Source organism: Osmerus mordax, chromosome 7 (genome assembly GCF_038355195.1).
Source record: "Osmerus mordax isolate fOsmMor3 chromosome 7, fOsmMor3.pri, whole genome shotgun sequence".
In the NCBI taxonomy this organism is placed as follows: Eukaryota; Metazoa; Chordata; class Actinopteri; order Osmeriformes; family Osmeridae; genus Osmerus; species Osmerus mordax.
Window position 1 is genome coordinate 12404052 of NC_090056.1, and position 24393 is coordinate 12428444.

At 41.1% G+C, this 24393-nt stretch overlaps 4 protein-coding genes across 9 annotated transcripts; 3 read left to right on the forward strand and 1 right to left on the reverse strand.

Annotated features, from left to right (window-relative positions):
* Positions 1-364: 364 nt before the first annotated feature.
* Positions 365-11687, forward strand: frmd4bb (FERM domain containing 4Bb). Of its 2 annotated transcripts, XM_067239576.1 has the most exons (23): positions 365-373; positions 1060-1125; positions 1275-1369; positions 1495-1587; positions 1747-1831; positions 2178-2234; positions 2324-2346; positions 3002-3085; positions 3279-3344; positions 3781-3838; positions 3995-4081; positions 5787-5863; positions 6040-6178; positions 6306-6450; positions 6554-6687; positions 6901-7017; positions 7247-7475; positions 7798-7851; positions 7977-8118; positions 8294-8461; positions 8715-9493; positions 9614-9746; positions 10864-11687. In XM_067239576.1, exons 2-23 carry the CDS (start codon positions 1060-1062, stop codon positions 10898-10900), a joined length of 2868 nt encoding a protein of 955 aa, XP_067095677.1. In that variant the 5' UTR covers positions 365-373; the 3' UTR covers positions 10901-11687. The 2 variants fall into 2 exon arrangements, with proteins under 2 accessions (XP_067095677.1, XP_067095678.1); XM_067239577.1 differs by lacking the exons at positions 365-373; positions 10864-11687 and adding an exon at positions 10308-10837.
* Positions 11688-12184: 497 nt separating this feature from the next.
* On the forward strand, positions 12185-15131 carry lmod3 (leiomodin 3 (fetal)). Of its 2 annotated transcripts, XM_067239277.1 has the most exons (4): positions 12185-12553; positions 12765-12884; positions 13003-14628; positions 14788-15131. In XM_067239277.1, exons 1-4 carry the CDS (start codon positions 12257-12259, stop codon positions 14833-14835), a joined length of 2091 nt encoding a protein of 696 aa, XP_067095378.1. In that variant the 5' UTR covers positions 12185-12256; the 3' UTR covers positions 14836-15131. The 2 variants fall into 2 exon arrangements, with proteins under 2 accessions (XP_067095378.1, XP_067095379.1); XM_067239278.1 differs by lacking the exon at positions 12765-12884.
* A 140-nt stretch (positions 15132-15271) lies between these two features.
* Positions 15272-18605, reverse strand: LOC136945458 (PRA1 family protein 3-like). Its single transcript, XM_067239283.1, has 3 exons — positions 18398-18605; positions 17413-17630; positions 15272-16896 (listed from the first exon to the last, which is right to left on the reverse strand). Exons 1-3 carry the CDS (start codon positions 18574-18576, stop codon positions 16721-16723), a joined length of 573 nt encoding a protein of 190 aa, XP_067095384.1. The 5' UTR covers positions 18577-18605; the 3' UTR covers positions 15272-16720.
* Positions 18606-18753: 148 nt separating this feature from the next.
* On the forward strand, positions 18754-23413 carry LOC136945457 (NEDD8-activating enzyme E1 catalytic subunit-like). Of its 4 annotated transcripts, none has more exons than XR_010876833.1 (19): positions 18754-18859; positions 18958-18996; positions 19480-19591; positions 19725-19805; positions 19929-20011; positions 20215-20295; positions 20426-20469; positions 20588-20652; positions 21047-21202; positions 21281-21383; positions 21537-21650; positions 21742-21795; positions 21901-21937; positions 22041-22122; positions 22243-22343; positions 22446-22509; positions 22610-22664; positions 22790-22852; positions 22971-23413. XR_010876833.1 is itself a non-coding variant. In XM_067239282.1 (19 exons), exons 1-18 carry the CDS (start codon positions 18840-18842, stop codon positions 22835-22837), a joined length of 1296 nt encoding a protein of 431 aa, XP_067095383.1. In that variant the 5' UTR covers positions 18754-18839; the 3' UTR covers positions 22838-22852; positions 22971-23413. The 4 variants fall into 4 exon arrangements, 3 of the variants coding, with proteins under 3 accessions (XP_067095383.1, XP_067095381.1, XP_067095382.1); XM_067239282.1 differs by having other exon boundaries at positions 22833-22852; XM_067239280.1 differs by lacking the exon at positions 22790-22852.
* The last annotated feature ends 980 nt before the right edge of the window (positions 23414-24393 follow it).

The following is a 24393-nucleotide window of genomic DNA, read 5'->3' on the forward strand; positions in this document are numbered from 1 at the left end:
CTTATTGCAAGACAATCAGGTTTAGATCAAAACAAATTTGGCATTTGGCATCAGTCACCTGTGTCTCCAGGCTGACCCATGGTTCCTTCCTGAAGCTACGCCAAACTTAATGTGCTGAAAGAGCTGCCTGTAGTCTAGAATTTATCCCAGACGGCCACAACAGGTCAGCGTTGATGTTACATAAATAGGCCAACCAGACTAGGGTACCAGGCTCCACAGGACGTGAGCCTGTGGCATGGACAAACTGCTGGTCACAGGAGTGATCTTAGTGCTAGGATTGACTGTGAGGAGGTTGGAGAAGAGGCTCATGCAGAAGATGAGGTCAGGCCAGGGATGCATCCAGATCTGTGTTCCCCCTGGGGAGCTCTACCAGGTACTACATCCACTCCCCAGTCAAAAACTACCTGATTCTTTCATGTTGAAGGGCTGTTGAATTTACCAGGTTTTCTTTGTGCTGTAGATTCAGTGGGTTGCCTGGTCAACCTCATTCTGTCACATAAAAGGCAGTTAGATTTATCTGGTGGAGTGTGCTTTCTGCACATCAGAAGTAAAACTTGCTAGGTCAACCTGATTCTATCACACAGTATAAAAAGCTGTTGGGGAATAGTGGTGACTGATTTGCCTGCTGTTTGTTACTAGCATGAGACTGAAATTCTGGATTTCTAACTTTTGCTGGGGTTGTCAATGTCAAAGATTCAATGCAATAACGAGAGATGTTTGAAAAGGGCTGTATATGGTAAATGTAGTAATTATTCAAAATCTATGTTGTGTTATCATAGCAATAAATCCCTGGAACAATGGTGTAATTGTAATTAGCAACGTCAATGATTACTACTTTAAAATTGTCATTTTCACGTCTGTGCATTTGCTCACTGTCGATGTTCATAGTAAAATATTATGTAACATTGAAACCTCTCATTCTTGTCCTCCTTATTTTTGTCCATTGACTTGAGAGACTGGAGAAACTATCATAAACTTAAAAAGTATTTCATTGTCTTAGTCATGACAGTACTGCATGCATTTTCAATATGTATATTGAAAATATATCTTTATCTGTAGATGACGGAGGGCAGACTGTGCCAGGTGCATCTCCTTGATGACAGGAAGTTGGAGCTGCTGGTTCAGGTACAGTAGATTCCATATTGTACTATCAGATATTATATGTCAACACCATTTGGTGTCCACTGAATATATTTCCATCAGTTTGATTTGACCTATTTTATGTTGTTAGACATTTTTGTGAAAATGTAACAAGCACACCTTTTCACCTGCAGCCCAAGCTGTTGTCACGAGAGCTCCTAGATTTGGTGTCCTCCCACTTTAACCTCAAAGAGAAGGAATACTTTGGCCTAACATTTACTGATGACACGTAAGTGTGTAAATAAGTGTGTGGACGTGTGTGTTTGAATGTGCACGTGTCATTATGGATTAAATGTTTTTGTGTCTTTGTGATACTTGATTTATTTATCTGCGTTTATTTATCTGACATTGCAGTGGTCAGTGTAAATGGTTGCAACTAGACCGTAGAGTTTTAGACCATGACTTCTCCAAGAAGAATGGACCTATCGCTCTCAACTTCCTGGTCAGGTACTGTCAGATCACCTCATGTACAACATTCCTACCAGCAGGGAGCACCACTGTATCATACTGAGTACAGAATTAAAGGAGACTTGTACGTATATGCATACTGCACAATTTCTTACAAGGAAGATAATATTATTCTGAATCTATTTTGTGGTCTTTCAGGTTTTATATCGAGACCATAACCCTACTAAAAGACATAACAACAGTGGAATTATTCTACCTCAATGCAAAATCTGCCATCTACAATGTAAGTACCCTGTATTCTATCCTGATCATTATTGATGGTGAGTCACCAAATTCATCCTGGCTTCTACAAGGTTTAATATGCTCTGATTCACTGTCTCATCTGCCCGCTTAATGAACCCTCCAAACTGAGACTCCCAGACTGTGGTCTGAGGGCCCTTTTCTGTCTCAGCAGGCTGGAATGAGACAGTCTGGGAGGGAATACACTGCAGAACTGCTCAAGACATTTATATGTCAATGTAGTTACAGGACTAAATCTGAATTAATTCTAGAACATCAAGAACATAGTACAAGAGTATGGTAAACTAAGATAAATAGGACTCTAAGATTGTTTATTTTGTTTTGTTCAGGGGGGCATAGAAGTGGAGAGCGAAAATGTCTTCAAACTAGCAGCAAATGCTTTGCAGGTTGGTTCCCTGTGTTTGTTAAAGCTTGTGGATTAATGGCATCGTGTCAGTTTGCATCTAATTACATTGTTTATTTTCAATCTATTCAGGAAGCAAAAGGAGACTACACAAGGTAAAGATCAGAGCACATAGCATTTCTAACAATAAAAAACATTTTACAAGGAGAAAGCAAAAAGCATAGGCCTCTAGTAGTGTAACTGTCTCCGCAGATTTCAAATCAATGACAGTAGAGAGAGAGAGAAAGAGCTGTGAGGCTCGTCTGCCAGTAGAATGCTGAAAAAATTACACTTGGTTTCTAATGAATCTCATAGCACTGACAAAAACCAAGGCTATTTCAGTATTCTGTTTTCACGTCCACGATCGACTCAAAACTTAACTACAGTATGTGTATACAAAGTACAGCCCCCCCTCCTCACCCCCCCTCCCCCCACCCACTCACTCTGCAACAGCCCTCTCTTGTACTGCTAGCAGCCAAACAGATGGAACACATGGTTCTTTGTTTATTTAGGCACCTGGTTTATACAAAATGAAGGAGTTGGCTAGGTGGAGGATGAAGTTAGTTACTTGTGTGTCAATAAGTTCTTTATCTGAAGCCTCTCTGACTGTGTATCTATCTCATCACCTGCTGTGCCTGTGCACCTGCAGCTTCCTTGCGCCTGTGGGCTCGTTTCTACTGACATGCGTGGCTTTATGATATAATAAATTTTAGTAATGAATGAAAAATTCGTGATTTTAAGATGTCATGTATACTGTATCCTACTTTATAGTGATGAAAACACCAGAACGGACCTAAAGAAACTTCCAACTCTTCCCACCAAAGTGCTAAAGGAGCACCCTTCTCTTGCATATTGGTATGATTTACATTGACATATATCTTGAAAGTATTTTAAAGTCAGACTTTTAGGTACTGGTCAGTCAGTTGAAGCACACTGTTAGAAACGTTGTCACACAATCACTTAAAATCAATTGTATTTATTGTAAGAGGACTGGAGTGCAAAGTGCATGTTTGTGAATTGAAGATGCCATCAATATTCCAATTTACAGTGAGGACCGAGTGATTGAGCTCTACAAACAGCTAAAAGGAGTCTCCCGAGGGCAGGCCATACTGCAGTGAGTATCATAAAACAATGAGTATACTTACAGAGGACTGTTTACCACAAGTCATCAGATAAGGGACACTACCTGGCCGACTTCATAAATCTTTCTTTCGCGCTCAGAGGCTATCTCTCCCTCACTGTCTCTTTTGTGTGTTACAAAGAAACACATTCTCGCTCTGTCTTTTACGTCATCTCTCTTTCTATCTATCTCTCTCTCTCTCCAGCTCTCTCTCTCTTTCTCTCTCACAACTATCTTGATATAAATCAATAACCCCACTCTGGTTGCTGGCTGCCCAGTAAATCATTTTGATTCACTGTGGGCAGCACAAACAGATAACACCCTCATTGTCCTCTTTAGAGTGCCATCTATTACATAAATCTGTGGTAAACCACCTTCACATGATTGAACAGAAAATCTGTAATGTTAATGACAATTTCTTTCATTTCAGGTACCTGACTTTAGTAGAATCCCTGCCCACATATGGTGTTCATTATTATGAAGTCAAGGTAAGAAATTGTATGCCTATAAATAGTTACAGCTACTGCACCCTCATCTGTTTCTATTACTAAAGAGTAATGTCAGCTCTGCTTTATCCTCTCCATAGCAGATGAAGCTCTTGGATGTGTACAGTGTAACCATTTATAAATGATTTTGCTTCACAGGACAAGCAGGGGATCCCTTGGTGGCTTGGAATCAGCTACAAGGGAATTGGCCAGTATGATTTACAGGACAAACTTAAACCAAGAAAGGTAAATCATGTTAAAGACAGTTCCTCTCCACAATTTTCTGTGTGTGTCTGTGTGATACTTTGTAGATTAGAGGCAATTTATGTTTGTAACAACAACAATAAGAAATGTTGTTGATAATCAGATATACTCATAGAACATCAAATGTGCAACTCCAGACAATACAAGGCAAGGGAAATTGCCTGCTGCCGCCTGTCTGGAACAGGGTCATGATTCAATGACAGGGCAGAGAGAAGGAGTCCTCCTGCACATAGCACAATGACTCACAGTGTGTTTTATTGTGAAGGGTTGGGTCCTAGCACAGCTGGAACAGACCAGGACAGACTAGTTCACATCGAGGAGACAGTCTATGACCTGATTCTGTAATCAATCCATGTGGTTAACAAGGCAAACTCTACTCAGAAGCATGTTGTTGCCACATCTAAGTCTGATAGGAAAATGGTTTGCCAGGTATGATTTATGAGTCTGCTTGACAATACTAGGAGTGTAACCTACTCCTTTGGTTCTGTTGATGTAGTTTCAGACTATGAGTTGACAAGAAAGACATCCACCAGCTTGGTTTGATTTGCTGTGCTGCTACGTAAATGTATGTGTTCATATGACTGAAGATATAGAAAGGGAGCCTGATTGTATTCAGAGAGGTGAAAAGGTCAGAGCTAATCATATACAGTATTTGTATGAGGTGTAGAACTGACCCAATAGACTAGTTCATTCGAAAGGCTTTTAATTTGTATCTATGTGCTCGTACCTCTATGAGTAACCCTTGGGTTGGACAGGGGATTGTTTTGGAGAGAAGGCAGGCTGGTATGTTTATGATGTCAAGGGGAGGGAGTTAGGGTCTGGGCGTCACCTACAAGACAGAGCATACCTGAGGAGACACGTTGGGAGCTGAGAGGAGCTTGCTCAGCCAAAGAATGTGTTGGCGCTAAGAGGAGTTGGCCAGAGAGGATTAGACACAGTAACCCGAGAATCAAGGTTGATTTACACACTGGAACTTTATTGGTAAGATGCAGCTACACTTTTCCGTAATTACATGTAGATTGTATACCTTTTTATAACATTTAGGTGATAAACTATGTTGGTTGTGATATGGTCAGGTGTCGGAATTCAATATTCAGCATAATACATTGTGCAATAAGTAATAACAGATTTAGGGACATAATACAGTTGCTACAGGTACCATTACATACTAAAATATAAGTGTTAGAAAATACCCTTAATAACATGTATCATAACATGTATCATAACAACAACGGTCTTAACTGTCTGTCTATCCATACCGAGGCAGTGTCCCTCTGAAAGATTTGAGTAAATAGAGTTGTTTGTGAGTCATGGACTCATCTAGTTAAAGGCAGTTAGCACCTGGTGAGGTTAGGAGTTCTGTACAGATTAATCATGGACAGGGTTGCACATGATCATGTATCTGTACCCCCAAGTAACAATTTCCTGTGTGCTAGAATTTGCGTTACACAATCGTAGACATTTTTCGACAACCCGTGTCTATTACATGACAGCTGAAGTTACAGTAAACTCTGGGTTTGATTTGATAACTGTGACATGACATTGGTTCTGGATTATTTGCTAACCCTAAGGTATACAGTTTTCATCATGTAATGGCAAGGGCATAGCAAGTTTATTATTATGATTATCCCAAATAGGTCATGACTTGATAACATTATCTTTAATATGACAACATTCTGCTTTTCAGCTGTACCAGTGGAAGCAGCTGGAGAACCTGTACTTTAGGGAGAAGAAGTTTGCTGTTGAGGTTAACGACCCACACAGGTGAGCTAACTGTGATTCTCCAGTGTGATTGAAAGGTTGCCTGATGTTCATGGGGCTGGTTCCTATGCCTAAAGGTGTTGCAGGTCTTAGTGGTATTGAAAATTAATCATCATATGTGGTCAGCTGCAGATTTATTACATTCTAATTCTCCTGGTTATGTCTGTGCCTGTGAACAGGAGAGCAGTAACCAAGCGCACTTTTGGCCAGACAGGCCTGGTCATTCACACATGGTATGCCAGCCACTCCCTAATCAAAACCATCTGGGTGATGGCTATTAGTCAGCATCAGTTTTACTTGGACAGAAAGCAAAGCAAAGTAAGTTCTACACATTAGATTGTGACATGCTATATGTTCTACAGTATGTATAATGTAGGCAAATAATTTGGAAGTATAGAATAGTAAAGTATAGAAATCTTTCATTTCTCTTCTGGCATTTTAATAGGTCAAAGTATCAGCAGCAAGGAGTTTAGAGGAAATTGCCATGGATTTAACTGACCAGCAAGGGGGGTCAAAGATAACCAGACTGGGAGATGCAGGGTTAAAGAACAACCTCATCATGGCCAGCAACGGTAGCCTTGTATCCACAGGTAGGTCAGCAGTGTTCCAACACATTATCATTATCTTGCTGTTAAAACCAGCAAACAGACACACTATTCTGTGGCGACCATGTCAATACTGTCCTTTCTATAGGGTCAGCTGACTCTGAGGTAAATGAAGAACTGAAGAGAGAGAAGATCTCTGAGCTTAGAAAGAAGGAACAAGAGATCCAGGATGTCCTAACCCAGAAAACAAAAGAACTGAAGAAAATCTGCCTGAGGGAAGCGGTAAGAAGCCTTTGGCACATTCTGGAATCTTACTTTCACCAACAGACAGTTAGTTTAACAGTCTGAGTCAGAATAATTCAGTTCAGTCACTTTAGTTTGGGAATGGAAGCTGCTTGAGTCTGCTCTGTTGAACCTTCATGGCCTTTAGGAAAATCTATTTTTGCAGAGTTTGCACCATAGATAAAGATCACAGAATTTTTGTTTGGTTTTAAGGAGATAACGGGCAAACTGCCAAAGGAGTATCCACTGACTGCAGGCGAGAGACCTCCTCAAATCAGACGACGAGTTGGCACGGCATTCAAACTGGATGAGCTCTTCCCCTATAATGAGGTGTGTATTGACCTGCTAATTGAATGAGACTCAAATGATCATGTCCTGTCCTGTTGATGCTATATCACCTTATGTATTACCCAATATACAAACACAGCACTCACTGTAAACACACAGTACGTTGCCTTGCAGATGCTTAATCATGTATCGCTAACAATTGCTTGTTGTAGCTAAAGAATGTTTGAAAGCTTTTTATCGAAGACAGTCTCTCGTGTCCTCTAACCTAAAGGACCCATACCTAAGAAACCTGGAGAGTAGGTTTGCACTACAGCGGAAGATCGTGGAGGCTGCTAAGAAGCTAGCCAATGAGGCAGAACTGTGTAAGACAGTGAAAAAAAAGAGGAGGAGGAACTGCCTTGATGCCATGCACACGCTCCAGCAGATCGAGGAAGAGATGAACCAGTACAGAGTAAAGAAAGGCAAGAAGCCCACTCAGAGAGCATCTGTGATCATAGCAGGTACTATGGTTGTTAGAATACATGTGTTATATTTCACTTCTCAAGAGAAATATCACCCAATCATCAAATTGTCAGCTTTTGTAAAACAAATCTGGCTAGGGTTGTTATTGTAGGATAGTCATCTGTATTTTTGCAATTAGAGGTAAGGAAGCAAGCCCCTTAATGTGCTCATGTCAACACTGACGTTGGTTAGAAATGTACACAAACAGGATATGAGATTGTAGGCTTAGTGTTACTGAGTCAAGATCTGTTTATTGTACCCACACTGTACGCATAACATATGTCCCATGAAAAAACTGGATGCGTCTTTCCCTGTCTACAGATGAGCTTCTTCGTTCAGAGTGTAACTCAGAGTGTAGTCTACCCCTAGATGATGGTGAGTGATTTTGTGACACTAAATTCAAGTTTCATAAGCACATTAACTCATTCAATTTGAATTCTGACAATTCAGCTTCCCTGCTCAATAACCTGAATATGGGTTTTTTCTCTCTGTCTCTCCAGATGACTCAGACAGTGTTCAGAGGCCACGGTCACGCTCTGTCCAGTGCTCCCCACAGCTGAGCCCTCCTCACTCCCTCAGGCCAGAGTATGATCTGGAGAGACACTGCTCCCCCAGGAACCACCAGCACAAGAACCACAGCAGGTGGGAAACAACTCAGACTGTGGCCCGAGGATAAGTAGACAGTAGAACCTGTTTTATTTAATGTGAAGGAAATGTGCATGTGTACAGTGCCTGAAGCCACCATCATTTTCCTCAGCTTTAATCAACATACATTCAGAGGTGACCATTTATTTTTATTTTTATCACACTTCTGCAGGCTAGCATTTGTTGGCCAGGAGTCTTCACAGTACTGCCAGCCGCCCAGAGAGGTCTCCTCAGCACACAGTAGTCCCTCTAAGACCTTACCAAGACCCCCCCGAGACCCCCGCAGCATGCCCCCCAGCCCCGCCATGACCCGCAACGCCTATAGCAGCAGCCAGCTCAGGTGAGACCCCACAGCACCTCTACCCTGTCCCATACCCTCTCACTCCAACCATGCACTCACTCTCTGACCTTTACAACCCAACCTACAGCCTACCCTTTTTACCTATTACTACAGCCTCCATCTAAACTTTGCTTTCTACTCACTTCTCTTACCTCAAAGCCACTGGACTCAAGTCAATTCCATGAATGCAATATGTAAGTTCTGAAATCCTATGCCTATTTTGGTTTAGTAACATTACCATTATGTGTTTCAGATTGGAAGGGAGCTCTCAGTGCTTCAGACATCGAAGTGGCAGTCTGGAGTCTCAGTCCCGGCTGCTGAAGGAGTCAGACCCAGAGAAGCCCATCTTCACCCTGTCACCAGCCCGCAGAAGCAACAGCAGTGAGGCTCTGGAGGACTGCTCCTCCTACACCAGCCAGTCCAGCCTGGATTACTTTGGAGCAGGCAACCCCCATTATTGCACCTTAGACTCCCGCAGCCGCAACCACCACCACCTACACAGGAAGGTGGAAGTGTATGGAAACACAGGCAGCATGCCTAATCTGGTCCCAAGCCATGGCGGGTGTAGCTACACATATGAGCCCCCAGCACACTATGCCCCCACAGCCTACTATGTGGCAGGCTATCCTTGCCCTGATCTGGAGCCTTATTCCAACGGTGCCTACGTCTATGAAAATGAGGTGGAGGGACACTACAATGTCAACCCCTCATACCAGGTGCACGGTTACCATGGACACGAAAGATACAGGCACTACAGCAGCGAGCGAACGGACAGTCTGTCTCAGAACCCCTACGCCACCATGAGGCACCCCCGCAGCAAGCAGGGGCCCAGGAACGAGCTGCTAGCCAAGAACATGCAGAAGGCCATGGTGGCTGAGCACCTGAGGGGCTGGTACCACCGCACCGGAGGTCCCAGGGAAGCAGGCCGGGGCCTGATGTATGACTGTGACAGTGGCTCGCAACTCAGCCTGGGCTACCAGACGATGCCGGCTCCATTCAGTCACTCCAGCAGGGCCACCTCCTTTTCCTCAGGTAGGCTCTCTCACACGCTACGATGAGTCCTGTATTTGCTGAAATTATTGTACCTGAGTGAGAAAGGAAGATGTTAATAGCAGCACTACTGTGGGTGACCACTCTGTCTCTGTGCTGTAGTCTCCTCAGCAGCCAGCACAGGGAACTGGCGCAGCCAGCTGGCTGTAGGTCTGACAGAGTTTGACATGGCAGACACACCTACTCACCCAGGAGCCCCCGGCGCTCACTACAGTCGCAGTCCGACACACAGCAGGTGAGGACCATTCCTCTTCCTCAGCCTATTTCACTTCATTGGTTGATGAAGGCAAACTGTTTCAAACATTGTTATATTTGATCATTCGAAATGACTGTGACCAGTAGAAGAATTCTAATGGTAGTAGTTGCAGAAGCAGTAGTTGATTTTGTTACTTCCCCATGCTCAACTGCAGATTCTTTTGTGGATGTTATCTCTGTCCACTCTGTATATGTGCCTATCATTGCACCATTCTTCAAGAACTTGGTAGCTTTTGCTACATCTGCTACTGTTCCTCCGCCTGCTCTTGTTCCTGCATCCTCTCCTCTTCTCCACCTTTCTACTCCTCCTCTCCTCATCACAACAGGTCTTTGTGACTTGCAGATGAACTCCTACATAGATTAGAATGACATACCAACCCTAATTCATGTGTCACAGAACAGGTATTATCATATACCAGCATGTGAGATTGTGAAATTAACCCTGCTATGGTGTTTTCTTTCCTTCTTTTTTCCTTCTGTCTGACATAACCATTTAACTCCTGTCTTTCACTAATCCTCCAATTAATGCTCACATATACAGATTTTCTCCAGAATGCAAAGTGTTGCGGTCTGACACAATGCCAAACAAATCTGATTCAGTAGAGATGGTTGGTGCTGAGGCCAGTTGTACTGAGGAAGACCATTAGACTTCTATTCAAACACACGAGGGTGAGACATAATAGGCTGGTGCTCATTGTAGTGGCAATCATCTGTGTTTTAAGATTCCATCTTGGTCACTCTTAGACTGCCAGACATGTTGTGTACTGTGGGGTCAGTATTTTAGGCCATTGCATCCACACATTTATTTTTGTTATAAACTAGGTCAGCCATCAATAGATTGAATCAGTGAGCATACACTGTTCCATGGATAAGTCCTCAGCCATATTCACTGCAGGCTTAGTCATTGTACATGCCACATGATTGCATGGCATGCTTGATAGTACACTGCATGTCGTGTCAAAACATGTTTCATAGTGTACTGTGTATAATTAGTTTGTTACCCATTCCTACCTACATAGATGTTATTTGTTAAACCAGTGGGGTCCCTCAGTAACTTACATTATGACACAGATTCTTATATTTGATCTCCATGACAGATTCTTCCTGGATGGAAACCACATGGGCCTCCACTGAAGATGACCAAACTCAGCTCTGGAACACTTACCCAACTGGAAGGACATGTAACGGTTAAGTTAGTACTGAGTGCAACACAGTTCTTAAGGCCAATAACATAAAACTCATGAATGACTTTCCCTCGTGCCTTGGATTGGATGGAGATTTATCCAGGAAGACAAGGATGTGACAAAGTTATAAAACACATGATATTGCTGATTGGGGAAATGGTTCCGTATAATTGTGAATATTGTGGATGATATTAAAATGGAATGAAAAAAGTGGTATCCCTGGAACCTTTAAGCTTTCAACTTAGTGTACTTTTACAAGCAGTACGTGTATTTCATGCCCTCATTGTCTTAAAAATAAATATTAGAGATTTAAACTAAGGACTCATTACATCTCCATGTTAAATGTAGTCATCTGCAGGATATTTCTTTAAAACATTAGGAATCCATTTTGAGTAATGATTATAATATTCAAAAATGTGACATCCTTTAAAACAGCATCCTGTGGACTTAAACTCCATCTTCACTCAGTTATCTGAATGTATGTCAATATTGAGTATTTTTTGTTGTTAGTGTTTTATGGTGTTGTAAATTGCATGTTGAGAAGCTCAACTTTTGATAATCAGGATTACATTTTTTGTATAAACGTAAGCATATGACTTTTAACAAGGATGATCCTTCAGTGTTCTTTTACATGTTTCTCTACATTTGTACAGTGTCTGTGTATTGTTACAGTATACTTTGTCATTTCTAATGTGATAGTAAAACCCATTTCTCATTTGAAACAGGAAAACAAATAAAAACCTGTGTCAGACACATAAGATGTGTTTTGAATTATGTTATTAGTTTAAATAACTGAATTGTTCACATGGCAGTACTAAAAGAAACAGTACTTGTTGCAACAGTAAGATCCACACAGTAAATGTTTCCTACTGACTTAATGTCAGCTGTTGGTTGTTGTGGACTACATCAGAGCTATATTATTACTTTTTCCAAGGAACTCTGGGAGAATATGCAGATCCATGTGCACATTAGACCCTCCTAGGCCTGTGAAAATAGTCCACCTGTCGCTGTCTGTCCTGCCTCTTCCTTTGCCCCAACCAACTGCCTTGCAGCACGATCATGCCAGCTGACCAAGGCTGCTGAAAAAAGAATATGTATAATATGTCTTCCCTCTGGTTGTGCCATAAATATCTTCCATGCAGACCTATGGGTTTAATTTTAGTCTTTGTGAGGCTTGAACAGCCACTTACCAGCTGTCATCCAAGGCAGTAGCACTGTCCATTCTGCTCCAGAACTGTATTGCAGACAGACAGAGCTTTGCCCTGTTATTTGACTTAGAATATAATTGTATAGACTACAAGGCAACATGTCTAATCATAGTGACCAGGATTCCTTCCCAGAGAATATCGATGAGGAGGACATTGATGAAGATGAGATTTTGGCCAACCTGTCTCCCGAGGAGCTCAAACAGCTCCAGAGTGAGATGGACGTGATCGCCCCAGATGAGAGGGTGCCGGTGGGACAGAGACAAAGGGACCAGACAGAGAAGACTCCCACTGGGGGTTTCGACCACAGATCCCTGGTGGATTACCTGTACTGGGATAAAGAGTCCAAACGCATGCTTGATGAGGAAAGGGTCCCTGCCACTCTACTACCCAGTGAGGTGAGAGGCCTCATGGTTATTTTGTGTACAGTATTGTGGATTATAATAGATATGTTTATGTGTATCTATAGTACAATGGCTGATGACCATGACCAATTTGTAAAGTATTTTCAAAGTCAACTTTTTAGGGGGAGAGCCAATTGACACTGTATTTCACAGATATTTCTCAAATATAAGTTGATTGGATAACTGCTGTAATTGTTTAAATCAGAAAAATATACATGAAGAATCTGAAAACAAAGAAGAAGAAAAGGATTGTCAGTACTGGGATAAAGAGTCCGTACGCATGTTGGAAGAGGAAAGGGTTCCTGCCACTCTGCCGCTCAGTGGGGTGAGAGGCATCATGTGCACTTCATGTAGATGTACATTATGTGTACAGTAAAAACAGCTGACTTTAAAATTCCTAAAACATATATTGATCTGATGACTGTTCTAATTGTCTCCATTAGAAAAACATGAAGGATGATGCTGAAAACAAAGAAAAAGGAGAAGATGACTGTGAAGATGTGGAATATGTTTACGAAGTGGTAGAAGAGATCATAGAGGAGGAGGCTGTAGAAGGGGTTGAAGAAGAGGAAGTGATTGAAGAAATAATAGAGGAAATTGTGGAGGTGGTGGAAGGAGATGAGGAGCAAGAGGTGGAGGAAGAACATGTGGTGGAGCTGAAAGACGAGGAGAAGGTCAAACCACTTGAGAAAGTAACTGAACCAGAACATCAAACCACTGACAATTCAAAATTATACCCATCAGAAGACAAAAGTACAAATACTGCAGATACTAACAGTAATGTCCCATTACCCCCTCTTAAGTTTGAAGAACTCACGGGAGAAAAAGATACTGAGAGATCAGAGAGCACATCAGAAACACCAGAAACAGAGGATACTAACACCACCACCCTATCCCCCAGCCTTACAGAGCAAGATCCAGAGGAGCAGAAGGCAGATGAGAGCTATAAACCCCAGAAAGAAGAAAGAAAAATAAACAAACTAAATATTCCAAAGCTGGCCCTTGGTGGCATTAAACTGACATCAAGGCCGTCAGGGAATGATACAAATCTGGAAAGCAGCTTGGATAAGATCCGTAACAACAACCCCACAATCACTGAAATAAACCTCAATAACATTGAAAACATTCCTAAAGAAATGCTGATAGACTATGTCAATGCCCTAAAGAAGAACAAATTTGTAAAAACCTTTTGTATAGCCAATACAGGTGCTGATGAGAACATAGCTTTCACCCTGGCCAACATGCTGCGAGAGAACCGTAGCATCACCACCATCAACATTGAGTCCAACTTCATAACAGGGAAGGGGATTGTAGCCATCATGCGCTGTCTCCAGTTCAACGAGACCCTGACTGAGCTGCGCTTCCATAATCAGAGGCACATGTTGGGCCACCATTCAGAGATGGAGGTGTCTCGTCTCCTCAAGGCCAACAACACCCTCCTGAAGTTGGGCTACCACTTTGAGCAGGCTGGGCCCAGGATGGTGGTGACCAACCTGCTGACCAGGAATCTGGACCGCCAGCGACAGCTGAGGAACGATGAGCAGAAGCATCAGCAGTTGAAGGAGCAGAAGGAGGTGATGCACATGTATGAGAGCAGTTTGAACTTGCCGCCAGGTCTGTTGGAGATGCTGGGTTATATCCCCCCTATTGAGCTTCTGCAACAGCAGGGGTTCCTAGCACCCCCTCCACAGGCCAGCACCCCTCCACAGGTAAACAAACATCTCAAACACACTGTACACAACCTTCTTCCACATTCGACCAGCACTGACCAGGCCAAGCCACTCCTGGATGTCCAACTCAAGAGGACTCCCAAACGCAGAGACCCTTTTCTGGAGCTGGACCCCAGGGAGGACAGGAGGCCAGACAGGGCCAGCTTTCATCTGAGGAAGACCACTCGGCCAAGAGAGACTGGCAGTGGGGTGATGGGAGATGAGAGAGCCAACCTTAAGGATGTGATTAAGACACTGAAGCCTGTCTCTCGCCAGAGGCAGCCCCCAAAGGTTGATCCCACCCCCAGAGATCAACTCCTGAGTGAGATCAAACAGAGCAATGTAGCCTATCTAAAAGCTGTGAGTATAGCTGGGAATTCTCAGATTTCAAAGACCCATGCCAGCAGAAAAATATCGTTTTTCTAAGCATCCTAGACTGCAGCAAGGGTACTTGAAAACCTGCATGCTATATGTTTCTTTACTATCCTGAATAAACAACACTGTTGTCTTTGTTCACAGACACCGCTCCCCAAACTCCTGGAATCAAGAGAAACCAGTCTCTTCTGAAGATTCAATCAACTGTATCTACAATATCTACATTAGCTGTGTTTCACAAAGTGTGATGTGTCTCTTCTTGTCCTCCACAAGCTAAAAAACGATATTGTGTATTAGCACTGCTGGTCAGACAGATCATCTTAAGCAAGTATTCCTATTGACATGTATTTTAATGTATTTTACTGTGTATGCCTAGTCTGTGGTGGTTACATCTTTGCGTGTAGTTTTCCATATCTGTCTACTGTGAAATGTTTAAAACCCATATGAATTAAACAAAGCCTTGTTTCATCAGGGCCACTGTATTGAAATGCTGCTGCATTTGCTCTTGTTCATTCAATTCATGAACATGACACATCTGATGTAGATTTTATACATTAAGTTTATTTTCTTTGTGAAATGTAGTGCTTTGCCTCTCGTTATGTGGTTACACGTAGTGACAACAAAAACATACAAAAAGTAGTTTTATTATGGCATTCTTTTTAACATTCCCAGTAATCCAATTATCACGTTAACATGCGCAAATTGGTTCTGTATAGTTGGAGGACTCCACAATGTCCACAGAAAGCATGATTCTGCTTGGAATGGCAACAGAAGCTTTGCATTCTGATAAACAGACACTTGCATCCATTTCCATTGTAAAAGGAAAATGGATCTCAAATGGACATCCTGACATTTCTTTCCATATACTACAGATTACAATGTTTTTAAATGCACTAAATATATTATTTTAACAAAGTGCTTTTTGCAACCAATAGGTTAATAATTTACATGCATAATAATGAAATTCAGCCATACATCAGAAATAATATTATATTTCAAGAATAAAGCTGTGATAGCAATTATCTTTTTCATACTGCATAGCTATGGTCAGAAGATATTTCTCTCAAACCCACAGGGTCTGAAATAACAAGGGCATTATTGCTACTCGTCAATGAGCAGTCACTTATTAATGGGTTCCATCAGCATAAGGGCAATCTTGTCCAGAGACTGTAGTTCAATAGGTAAAGGAGATAAAGAGATGTTTGTGCTGTGGTAGTGTAACCGTGTTGAATTGTAGAAACTCACTCCTCAGTATAAATACCACCCACCAGCACCATCAAAGGGCTAGCTTTTTGGTAGGGCAGCTGGTTAAGCAGTGTTTACATTTAGTCATTTAGCAGACACTTATCCAGAGCGACTTACAGTAATTACAGGGACATTCCCGAGGCAAGTAGGGTGAAGTGCCTTGCCCAAGGACACAACGTCATTTGGTACAGCCGGGAATCGAACTGGCAACCTTCTGATTACTATCCCAATTCCCTAACCGCTCAGCCACCTGACTCCCTGTTTAAAGAGGTGATCGTTGAAAGCCAGGTTCAAACCCCTGGTGTCGGCAAGATTGGGAGAAAAAAATACAGTTGAGGGACACGACTACACCTTTGAGAGTAGCAAAATGTTTGGTTCTGATTTGTTCATTTTAGCAACAATGTATTGTTAGCTCTATAAGTTTGAAACTGAACCTTAGACACAGCCTTCAGACACAGAACTATGTACTCACATTCAGAATTAGAATATGCAGTCAATATAGACAACACCACACGTGCACAGAAATAATTTAAACAACATTTTGGACAGGACAGACAAGGATGCTCATGACTCACTGAATCATGCCCAGTGTCTTTCAGAAACATATAATCTATATATGAGTGCACACCTCCCCCAAAATGAAGTAACCAAACCCAAAATATATAACAGTGTAATATAAAGCATGTAACAGATGTGTAACAAAAACCAAAAGCAAGACCGATTAATAGGAGGATTGCAAAACCTTATTTGGGGTCAAAAATATCTTAGGATTGTGCTAAAATAAATAGAACAGTATTGAAAGAGGATGCCAGTTTGACAAGCCTTCCTCCTCTCATTCCTTAAGCTTGCTCTCAATGAAGTCCTGGATCTTGTTCATCTTCTCCTCCTGCTGGTCCAGGAGGTCCATGATGACACCCATGGGAGACTTCTTTATGCCCACCCCCTCAATTTTGTTCTCCATCCTGTTCTTCATGTTGCGCAGTCTGAGAGAGGCATGGACAAGACTCACTGTAAAACAGAGGATAGGGGACTTGTTTTATTTGTCAACAAAATATTAGGGAACTGGGTAAATTTCACCTTACTCATATCGAGGGGTTCAATAGAGGTATCATCTTTATTCCCTTGTCAGCTGGATGCCAATCGGATGATGTCAACCAGTAAAAGTTGTTATGTTGCTACATAGCAACCAGTCAACAGGCAGGCCTCTTGGGAAGGGCTCTCACAGTGTTCCTTCTCAGCCTGCCTCCCAATTCCAACACAAAGCTGTTGCTTTTGCTCACTGACTCACAAACAATTAACTAACCTGTTTTGTTTTGTACTCTGAATGCACCAGTTATAATATAGTGTCATACATATAGGCCTGTAAATGAGTGAAACAGAGAGGTTGGAAAAACCTCAACTATAGATTCCACTATGACTCACCTCCCTCATAATAGAGCCCCATGTCCTTTTGGATCTAACCCGGGGAGCTAAAATGCCTTACTCCTACTCGGAGGCTAAAGTTTATAACAGGAAAAGACTCACATAGCAAAGGGAAAGTGATTCCAAAAATGAAGACCATCACGCCACCACACAGCGACAACAGGAAGTAGCTGGTACCCATAACCGCAAGGACAAACAGGGTGGGGTTCTTCTTCTTAAAGTTCTTGATGATGGTCTTGTTCTCCCCTGCCCACACAGAACCCATGAAGACCAGAGAGACCACTGCTCCTCCCAGGAACATACCAAGAGGGTTAAGGAATCTATAAAATATATGAGACATACAAATACATAAAGAATATCCAAAGCTACTATGGTTAATATGCTCAGTAGGTTGGGGCAGAAAGAACAGCACAGCCTGGTGGTTGGAATAATAGAAATCCTGCATCATGCAGCCAAGGACAGTTTCTATAACCATCAAGCTGCCTGAAAAAGAGGGCACGCCTAAAAGCCCATATTCCATTGTATCCATATTACAAGTGCTATTACACTTTTCCATTAACTCGTTGATCTTCAGTATACTATGCATTGCTTAACATCAGGATGACCACAGCCAAATTACACAAGCCTAGGATTTTTACTAGTATTCATGTTAACACAATTTTTTGGTTTGAGAAATAAATCATAGAAAAACGGCACACAAAACCAATCTAGCTGTTCATGTTAATTTATTCATTATTTGGTTTGAAGGCAGTATCAGCACAATCATACACACTAAAAGGACGCAGAAAATGTAGCTAGCTCTATGAATTTATGTAGGCCAGCTACTAGTTAGCTACTGTAGCTACTTAACTAAACAAACTCCACTCTATAAACGTAGCAGTTTTGCACAGATATACACATGTTAGAAAAGAAAAGGCAATATCTACAACCTGCTAATAAAATGGCATGGACTTAAAAAATGTGGCCATGGGTGCGGACCACATTGCCAACTAATCACATCACTGTGTAGTCAGTAGGCCTACAGTAGCTAATTAGCTAGCTGTTTGTAGCTGGGTGACTTGCTGTGAGGTAACAACCCTTGACTTACCCAACAATCAAGAAAACCACGATGGCTACGGCAAAATAATTTGTCTGATAGTACAGTAAATTGCTGATCACCCTATTGTTCCATTTCGTTAAATCTCTAAAATCAGGTTTAGCAAATCGATCAGCCCCTGGGAAGAAATCGTCCCAGGGTCTAAGTGGTGCAAGTTCCATCCTTGCCATTGCTTATTTTCTCTTAGCTGCTAGTTAGCTGCAAGTTCGTTGAGTAGTGTGAGGTCAGCTGATCAGCGAGCACGGAGGAGAATCAAGCTTTTTCACGCTCGCGAGAGTTGCGTGTGACTGACAGCTAGGGAATGAAGTGGATCAAAGCTGCGTCATATTTTCCTGAAATGGTTTCACATTTTGGCAAAGATCGAAATTTACTTACGACGCAATTTTGACACACCTGAATCAAATATTCGTCAAGGAAATGGAACCGTGAAAGTATGGCGGATGCTGAGGAGCCGTAAGTAAGAAATTATTAAAAGCAAGTGTAGTGCCGAATTTATCATCCTCTGCTAAAAACCCATCCTACGTGAACCTTCTTTTATTCTCTCCTTTTAGGGAGAAGAAAAGAAGGAGAATAGAGGACCTCACTGAAAAGTTAGTGACGAAAGCCATGTAAAAGGCTCTAAACTGCCTGGCACTGGCTGCAGGTTTGCCTAAATCCAGCTGCAAACGCAGCGCCAGTGTGAAAACGATGTGAAAAATCATTTTCTACATACACGTATTGATTTATTGGCCATTGAAACCTTAACTGAGAACACTTCTGAAGTGGGAATACAATCACTCGCATAGAAAATGTTACATTTTGAGCAGACTTGGCATTACAATAAAGTTTGACTGCATTGGTTAAAGGACAGTTAGTCTTATATTCTTATTAAAATACATTTTGTAAATCCAGTGTAAAACGTTTTAGTGACACACACACACACACATACTTCACCCAAATTACTGCCATTTGGGTATCTAGGAATAATGCATCGATATTTTCAGGATTATCCCTCATGGTATTTCTAAGAAATATTTGTGATTGATGTGCAGCAGAGCATCTGTGTGTGTTGACCTTTGTCTGTGTGTGTGCAGAATGGCTGTGGATGTCAGTGCTGGTGACTGGGATGGGCGGTGGAACCATGTAAAGAAGTTCCTAGAGAGATCTGGCCCATTTACTCATCCAGACTTTGAACCAAGCACTGAGGTTAGAACTGCAAAGCCAGTTATAACCTACCTTGTAGTTACAATTATCACCATATCATTTTAACTAGCATGCAGCAATACGTGTTCTTAATAAGAACTAATCATAAAGATGACCCAGGTAATGTTTCTTTCAGTCCCTCCAATTTTTGTTGGATACATGCAAGATATTGGTAATTGGAGCCGGTGGACTCGGCTGTGAACTGCTCAAAAATCTAGTATGTGAGATTATATTGTATACATTTAAAAAATAGTATAATTTATTTGACAAATAAAACATGCAACTCTGTTCACACGTTCACATTCACTAGTTTTAATATGTGGCTTTGCCTTTGGTCAAGGCCCTGTCTGGATTTCGGCACATTCATGTGGTTGATATGGACACCATTGATATCTCCAACCTTAATAGGCAGTTCCTTTTCAGGTTTGGGTCATATTGAGTGTTTTGTATATTTTTATTTGGCAAAACTTCCCCAATGCAAGTAGTTTCTCCAGCACCTGTGATAGGTTTGCTATATTATAATATATTTAGATATTACGTACTGTTCATTAAGTAAATCACTAACTACATTTATTTTTTCTGCTTTTTTACTTTGGTTTGGTTCTATTTTACACCCTCTCATAAAGACCCAAAGATGTGGGACGGCCAAAGGCAGAGGTTGCTGCTGATTTTGTTAACAATCGAATCCCTGGATGTAAAGTTGTCCCGTATCCTTTGCTGCTGAAGAAGCCTATGTGAATATGTTATACTCTTATGAGGGATAACATACATCATTTAAACCCTTCTGCACAGTCCTGAACAGCCTAATATTGTGTTTATGCTTATCAAATCTCTCAGATATTTCAAAAAGATTCAAGATTTTGATGAGTCTTTCTACAGACGTGAGTACATGCGTTGTAATTTAATCTATGTCATAGAAATGTTTGCTGGAAACAGCTGAAAAAATCTTTTTTTTGTAAATAATATATTTGTAATCATCTTTTTAATTATCCTCTTTAGAATTTCACATCATAGTTTGTGGTCTAGACTCCATCATTTCCAGGCGATGGATGAATGGAATGCTTGTAAGTATTTTTTATAACAAATATCTGTGCTTTGTTTTGAGCATATTGACTATTCCAATACAAATAACACATGAATGAATACCTTTATTGCACCGAGGGGGATTTGTTCTGCACCAAGAGCTTAAAAAAATTGATACATTCTACACTGCAGACAGGACAGTACAGTGGACATAACACAATTATTAAAAAGCACAGCGAGACAATAAATGCAAGAAAAAAATAAAATAAAAATACAATTGAAGGCATCGCAGGAATAACTTAAGAATGTCAGCAGGTCCAGTACAATGTAAAGTGCAGAGTGCCAGAAAGGATAAAAACATGATCTGATTTGATTGAGCAGCTGAATACTTCTTGGGAACATAGCTAGACTGCTAATAGAAATATGTGTTGTCAGCTGTCGCTTCTGAGCTATGAAGATGGAGTGCTGGACACCAGCTCCATCATACCACTCATAGACGGAGGGACAGAGGGCTTCAAAGGCAATGCCCGAGTCATTCTGCCAGGCATTAGTGCATGCATTGACTGCACGCTGGAATTCTATCCACCACAGGTACGTATCATCTAAAACCATGTGTCAATATTTTATCTGAATCTGTTTTTAGTTCATGCTGTATTTGTTTGGCTGTAGATTAACTTCCCCATGTGCACCATTGCGTCCATGCCTCGGTTACCAGAGCATTGTGTTGAGTATGCTAGAATGCTGCAATGGCCCAAAGATAAGCCTTTTGGAGGTATGTTCATAAAATCACACTACTCATTTCCTACACCTACAGGACAAAAATGGCACTGTAGTTCTCCATTGCACGTTTATTGTCTCAGTGCTTGCATAACACTGTTAAATACAATTGTTTTGAGAGGCCGGCTGCTCCTACTCTGTCTCCTAGATGGTGTGGCCTTGGATGGGGACAACCCAGAGCACATCCAGTGGGTGTTCCAGAGAGCGGAAGAGAGAGCTGCAGAGTTTAACATCACTGGAGTCACATACAGACTCACACAAGGTCAACCTTTTTTCATACAACATCAGTTACCGAAAAACTACACAGTTCAAATCAGAGTATGGATAAATTACATTAAAGGTTTGTGTTACAGGGGTTGTGAAGAGGATTATTCCTGCGGTGGCTTCCACAAATGCTGTAATTGCTGGTACATAAGGCCAATTATTTACATCTGCATTGGATTATTTTTTTACATATATAAAAAGTTTCAAAATTTGATTAAAAAAAATCCTAATGTTTCTAATTTTCTCAGCTTCCTGTGCCACTGAAGTTTTCAAAATAGCTTCAAGGTAAGTAATTACATCCATTCCCTCATTAGGCCTTTTCATCTTTTCTAGTGTTCTCGTGAGAGTGAGTACTTCTGGTAGAATTATTTTCTTGTGTTCTGTTTAGTGCATACATTCCTCTGAATAACTATCTGGTGTTCAATGATGTGGATGGATTGTACACCTACACATTTGAAGCTGAGCGAAAGGTGAGTTCTACCTCTACCATACATAGAAGATTTGAAAGAGTGGAGTATTTATTATATAAGTATCACTGTCAGTTAGTGTTCAGTTGAGGCTGTACGCTCAAGCATGCTCTTGTATGACAGGAGAACTGCTCGGCTTGTAGCCAGGTGCCCCAGGATCTCCAGTTCCCTCCCTCAGCCAAACTACAAGATGTTCTGGAGTACCTGACTGAGAATGCCTCCCTGTGAGTACTGTGTATGTATTTATGTATCACCTTTTTAATGTGAGTTCAGTGAGTGTATGGCAAATGAAAACACATGTCCTCAGTGACTCTTGTTTTCTTTAGACAAATGAAATCCCCAGCAATCACTACAACGTTGGAAGGCAAGAATAAGACACTATATTTACAGGTAAGGTAACTACCCAATATTAAAAAATGTAATATATTACAATATATGAGGCTATAACAATTCGATTCAATGTCTGTAAAACAGTTTCACTGTTTTACAGACAGTAGCATCCATTGAACAAAGAACCAGGCCCAACCTTTGCAAAACCTTGAAAGGTAAGTATATTTAGGTATATTTAGAGTATATAATGTATCTCAGTGTGGGTGCTACTGTCAAAGATGTCATTGTTTTGCTGACCTAAGCAAATCTTGGATCCTCTGCATACTGCCCCAAAATGAAGACCTCTCATGAACACTGCTTTAACTACTTTCTTCATTGCAAAGTTTGATATTCAATAGCACAGGTGGGCAATATTTATACTTAGGCATGAGTTCAATCAGTTGTGTTCGGTTACTCTGCCTTAACAGACCAATCCATGAAAATCCATTCCCCCAATTTAAAATGACTTCCTGTTATTGCAGAGCTGGGATTGGCTGATGGACAGGAACTGGCTGTGGCAGATGTCACCACACCACAGACAGTTCTCTTTAAGCTGAATTTCACCACATAAGGCACCCACAAACATACAATAATGAAATGTACTTGGTCTGCAACAAACTTTGTCAAACATTGTGGCAGAGGGGAAATGTTGCAGTGATATTACATTAATTTATTTGAGACTAATACTGTAAATATGATCAACCATATTTGTCTCTTTATCATTAAAACATACAATTATCCAGAATCTTTAAACAGTGAACAGTTTAGAATCAAAGTTGTGAACACCTTTTATCAGTGATGTTGCTCTACTATCTGCTATCAGGAGCTGTTGTTTCTCCCTCTTAATGATTATACTTGCTGTAGTTTCACTGTATGTGCATTAAAATGGATATGTACTGTGCTCCAATAAAGTATTTCCATTGTTGGTAATCAGTCATGTCTTTTTACTTTTTATAACTTGGTTCATTCCTCTCCAGAGGACTTTCAGTGAACTGTTGTTGTTAGTATAGGTTAGAGTACTGGTGACACTATTCATCTTCATAGATTAAGATCACTCTGATGCAGAAAATGTGGTTTTATTTGTTAGACAGATTTTCTAAATAATTGGTAATCCTATTAATTTCCAAGGTTAATTTCTGACACTAATTATAAAGTAAGCGATTTGTCAACTTCACTAAGATTTTAGACAACTTTATCAGTTCTTAGAAAAGTGAGAATGAATTAAACCGGTCTGCATTGGTCTCCTAGGTGCTGTCCATGGTGATAAGCCTGGTTGTCCTCTCGTGATTCAGCATGGGTGGGGGTTGGGGAGAGTACCCAGCTCTATTTAATCTTCTTAAACATATTATAATGAAAGGGGTTTATTGCACTCAGGGAAACAGATGGTTTCTTGATTACGTTCTTGTTTTTTATGATGGGAAAGCCGCCTGGCGTGTTAATTCACTAGTCACTAGAGTTTTCTACATGCGTAGACAGTTGGACATGTGAGGAAAGAACTGCTTCACGATATTCATGAATCCCTACACACCCTTGACATGGATACCGACAACACTGACACCTGTAGCATCGGATGAAAAAGAACTAGAAAGCATGAAGGCCTAATTAAAATTGCAGTAAGTATGGCGTTCGTATTCGTGTCTGGAGTACAGCCCACTGTATGTGTTGATTGGACGTCTCTTGGATTGAGTTGTATTTTAAGAAGTGAGATAAATTATGTCACGCTTTGGAGTGAAATGGAAGTATGCTGAAACCAAAAATGATCTGGCGCGAAATAAACCGTTATGAATACATTTCCCCTGGCATCCACACCAGATGTCAATCTAAAGTTTTAATACAAAAATAGTTTGAAGATGCTGCCTTCTCACGCGGGATAGATTTAATTGAACAACAAAGGTAGGTAATCTA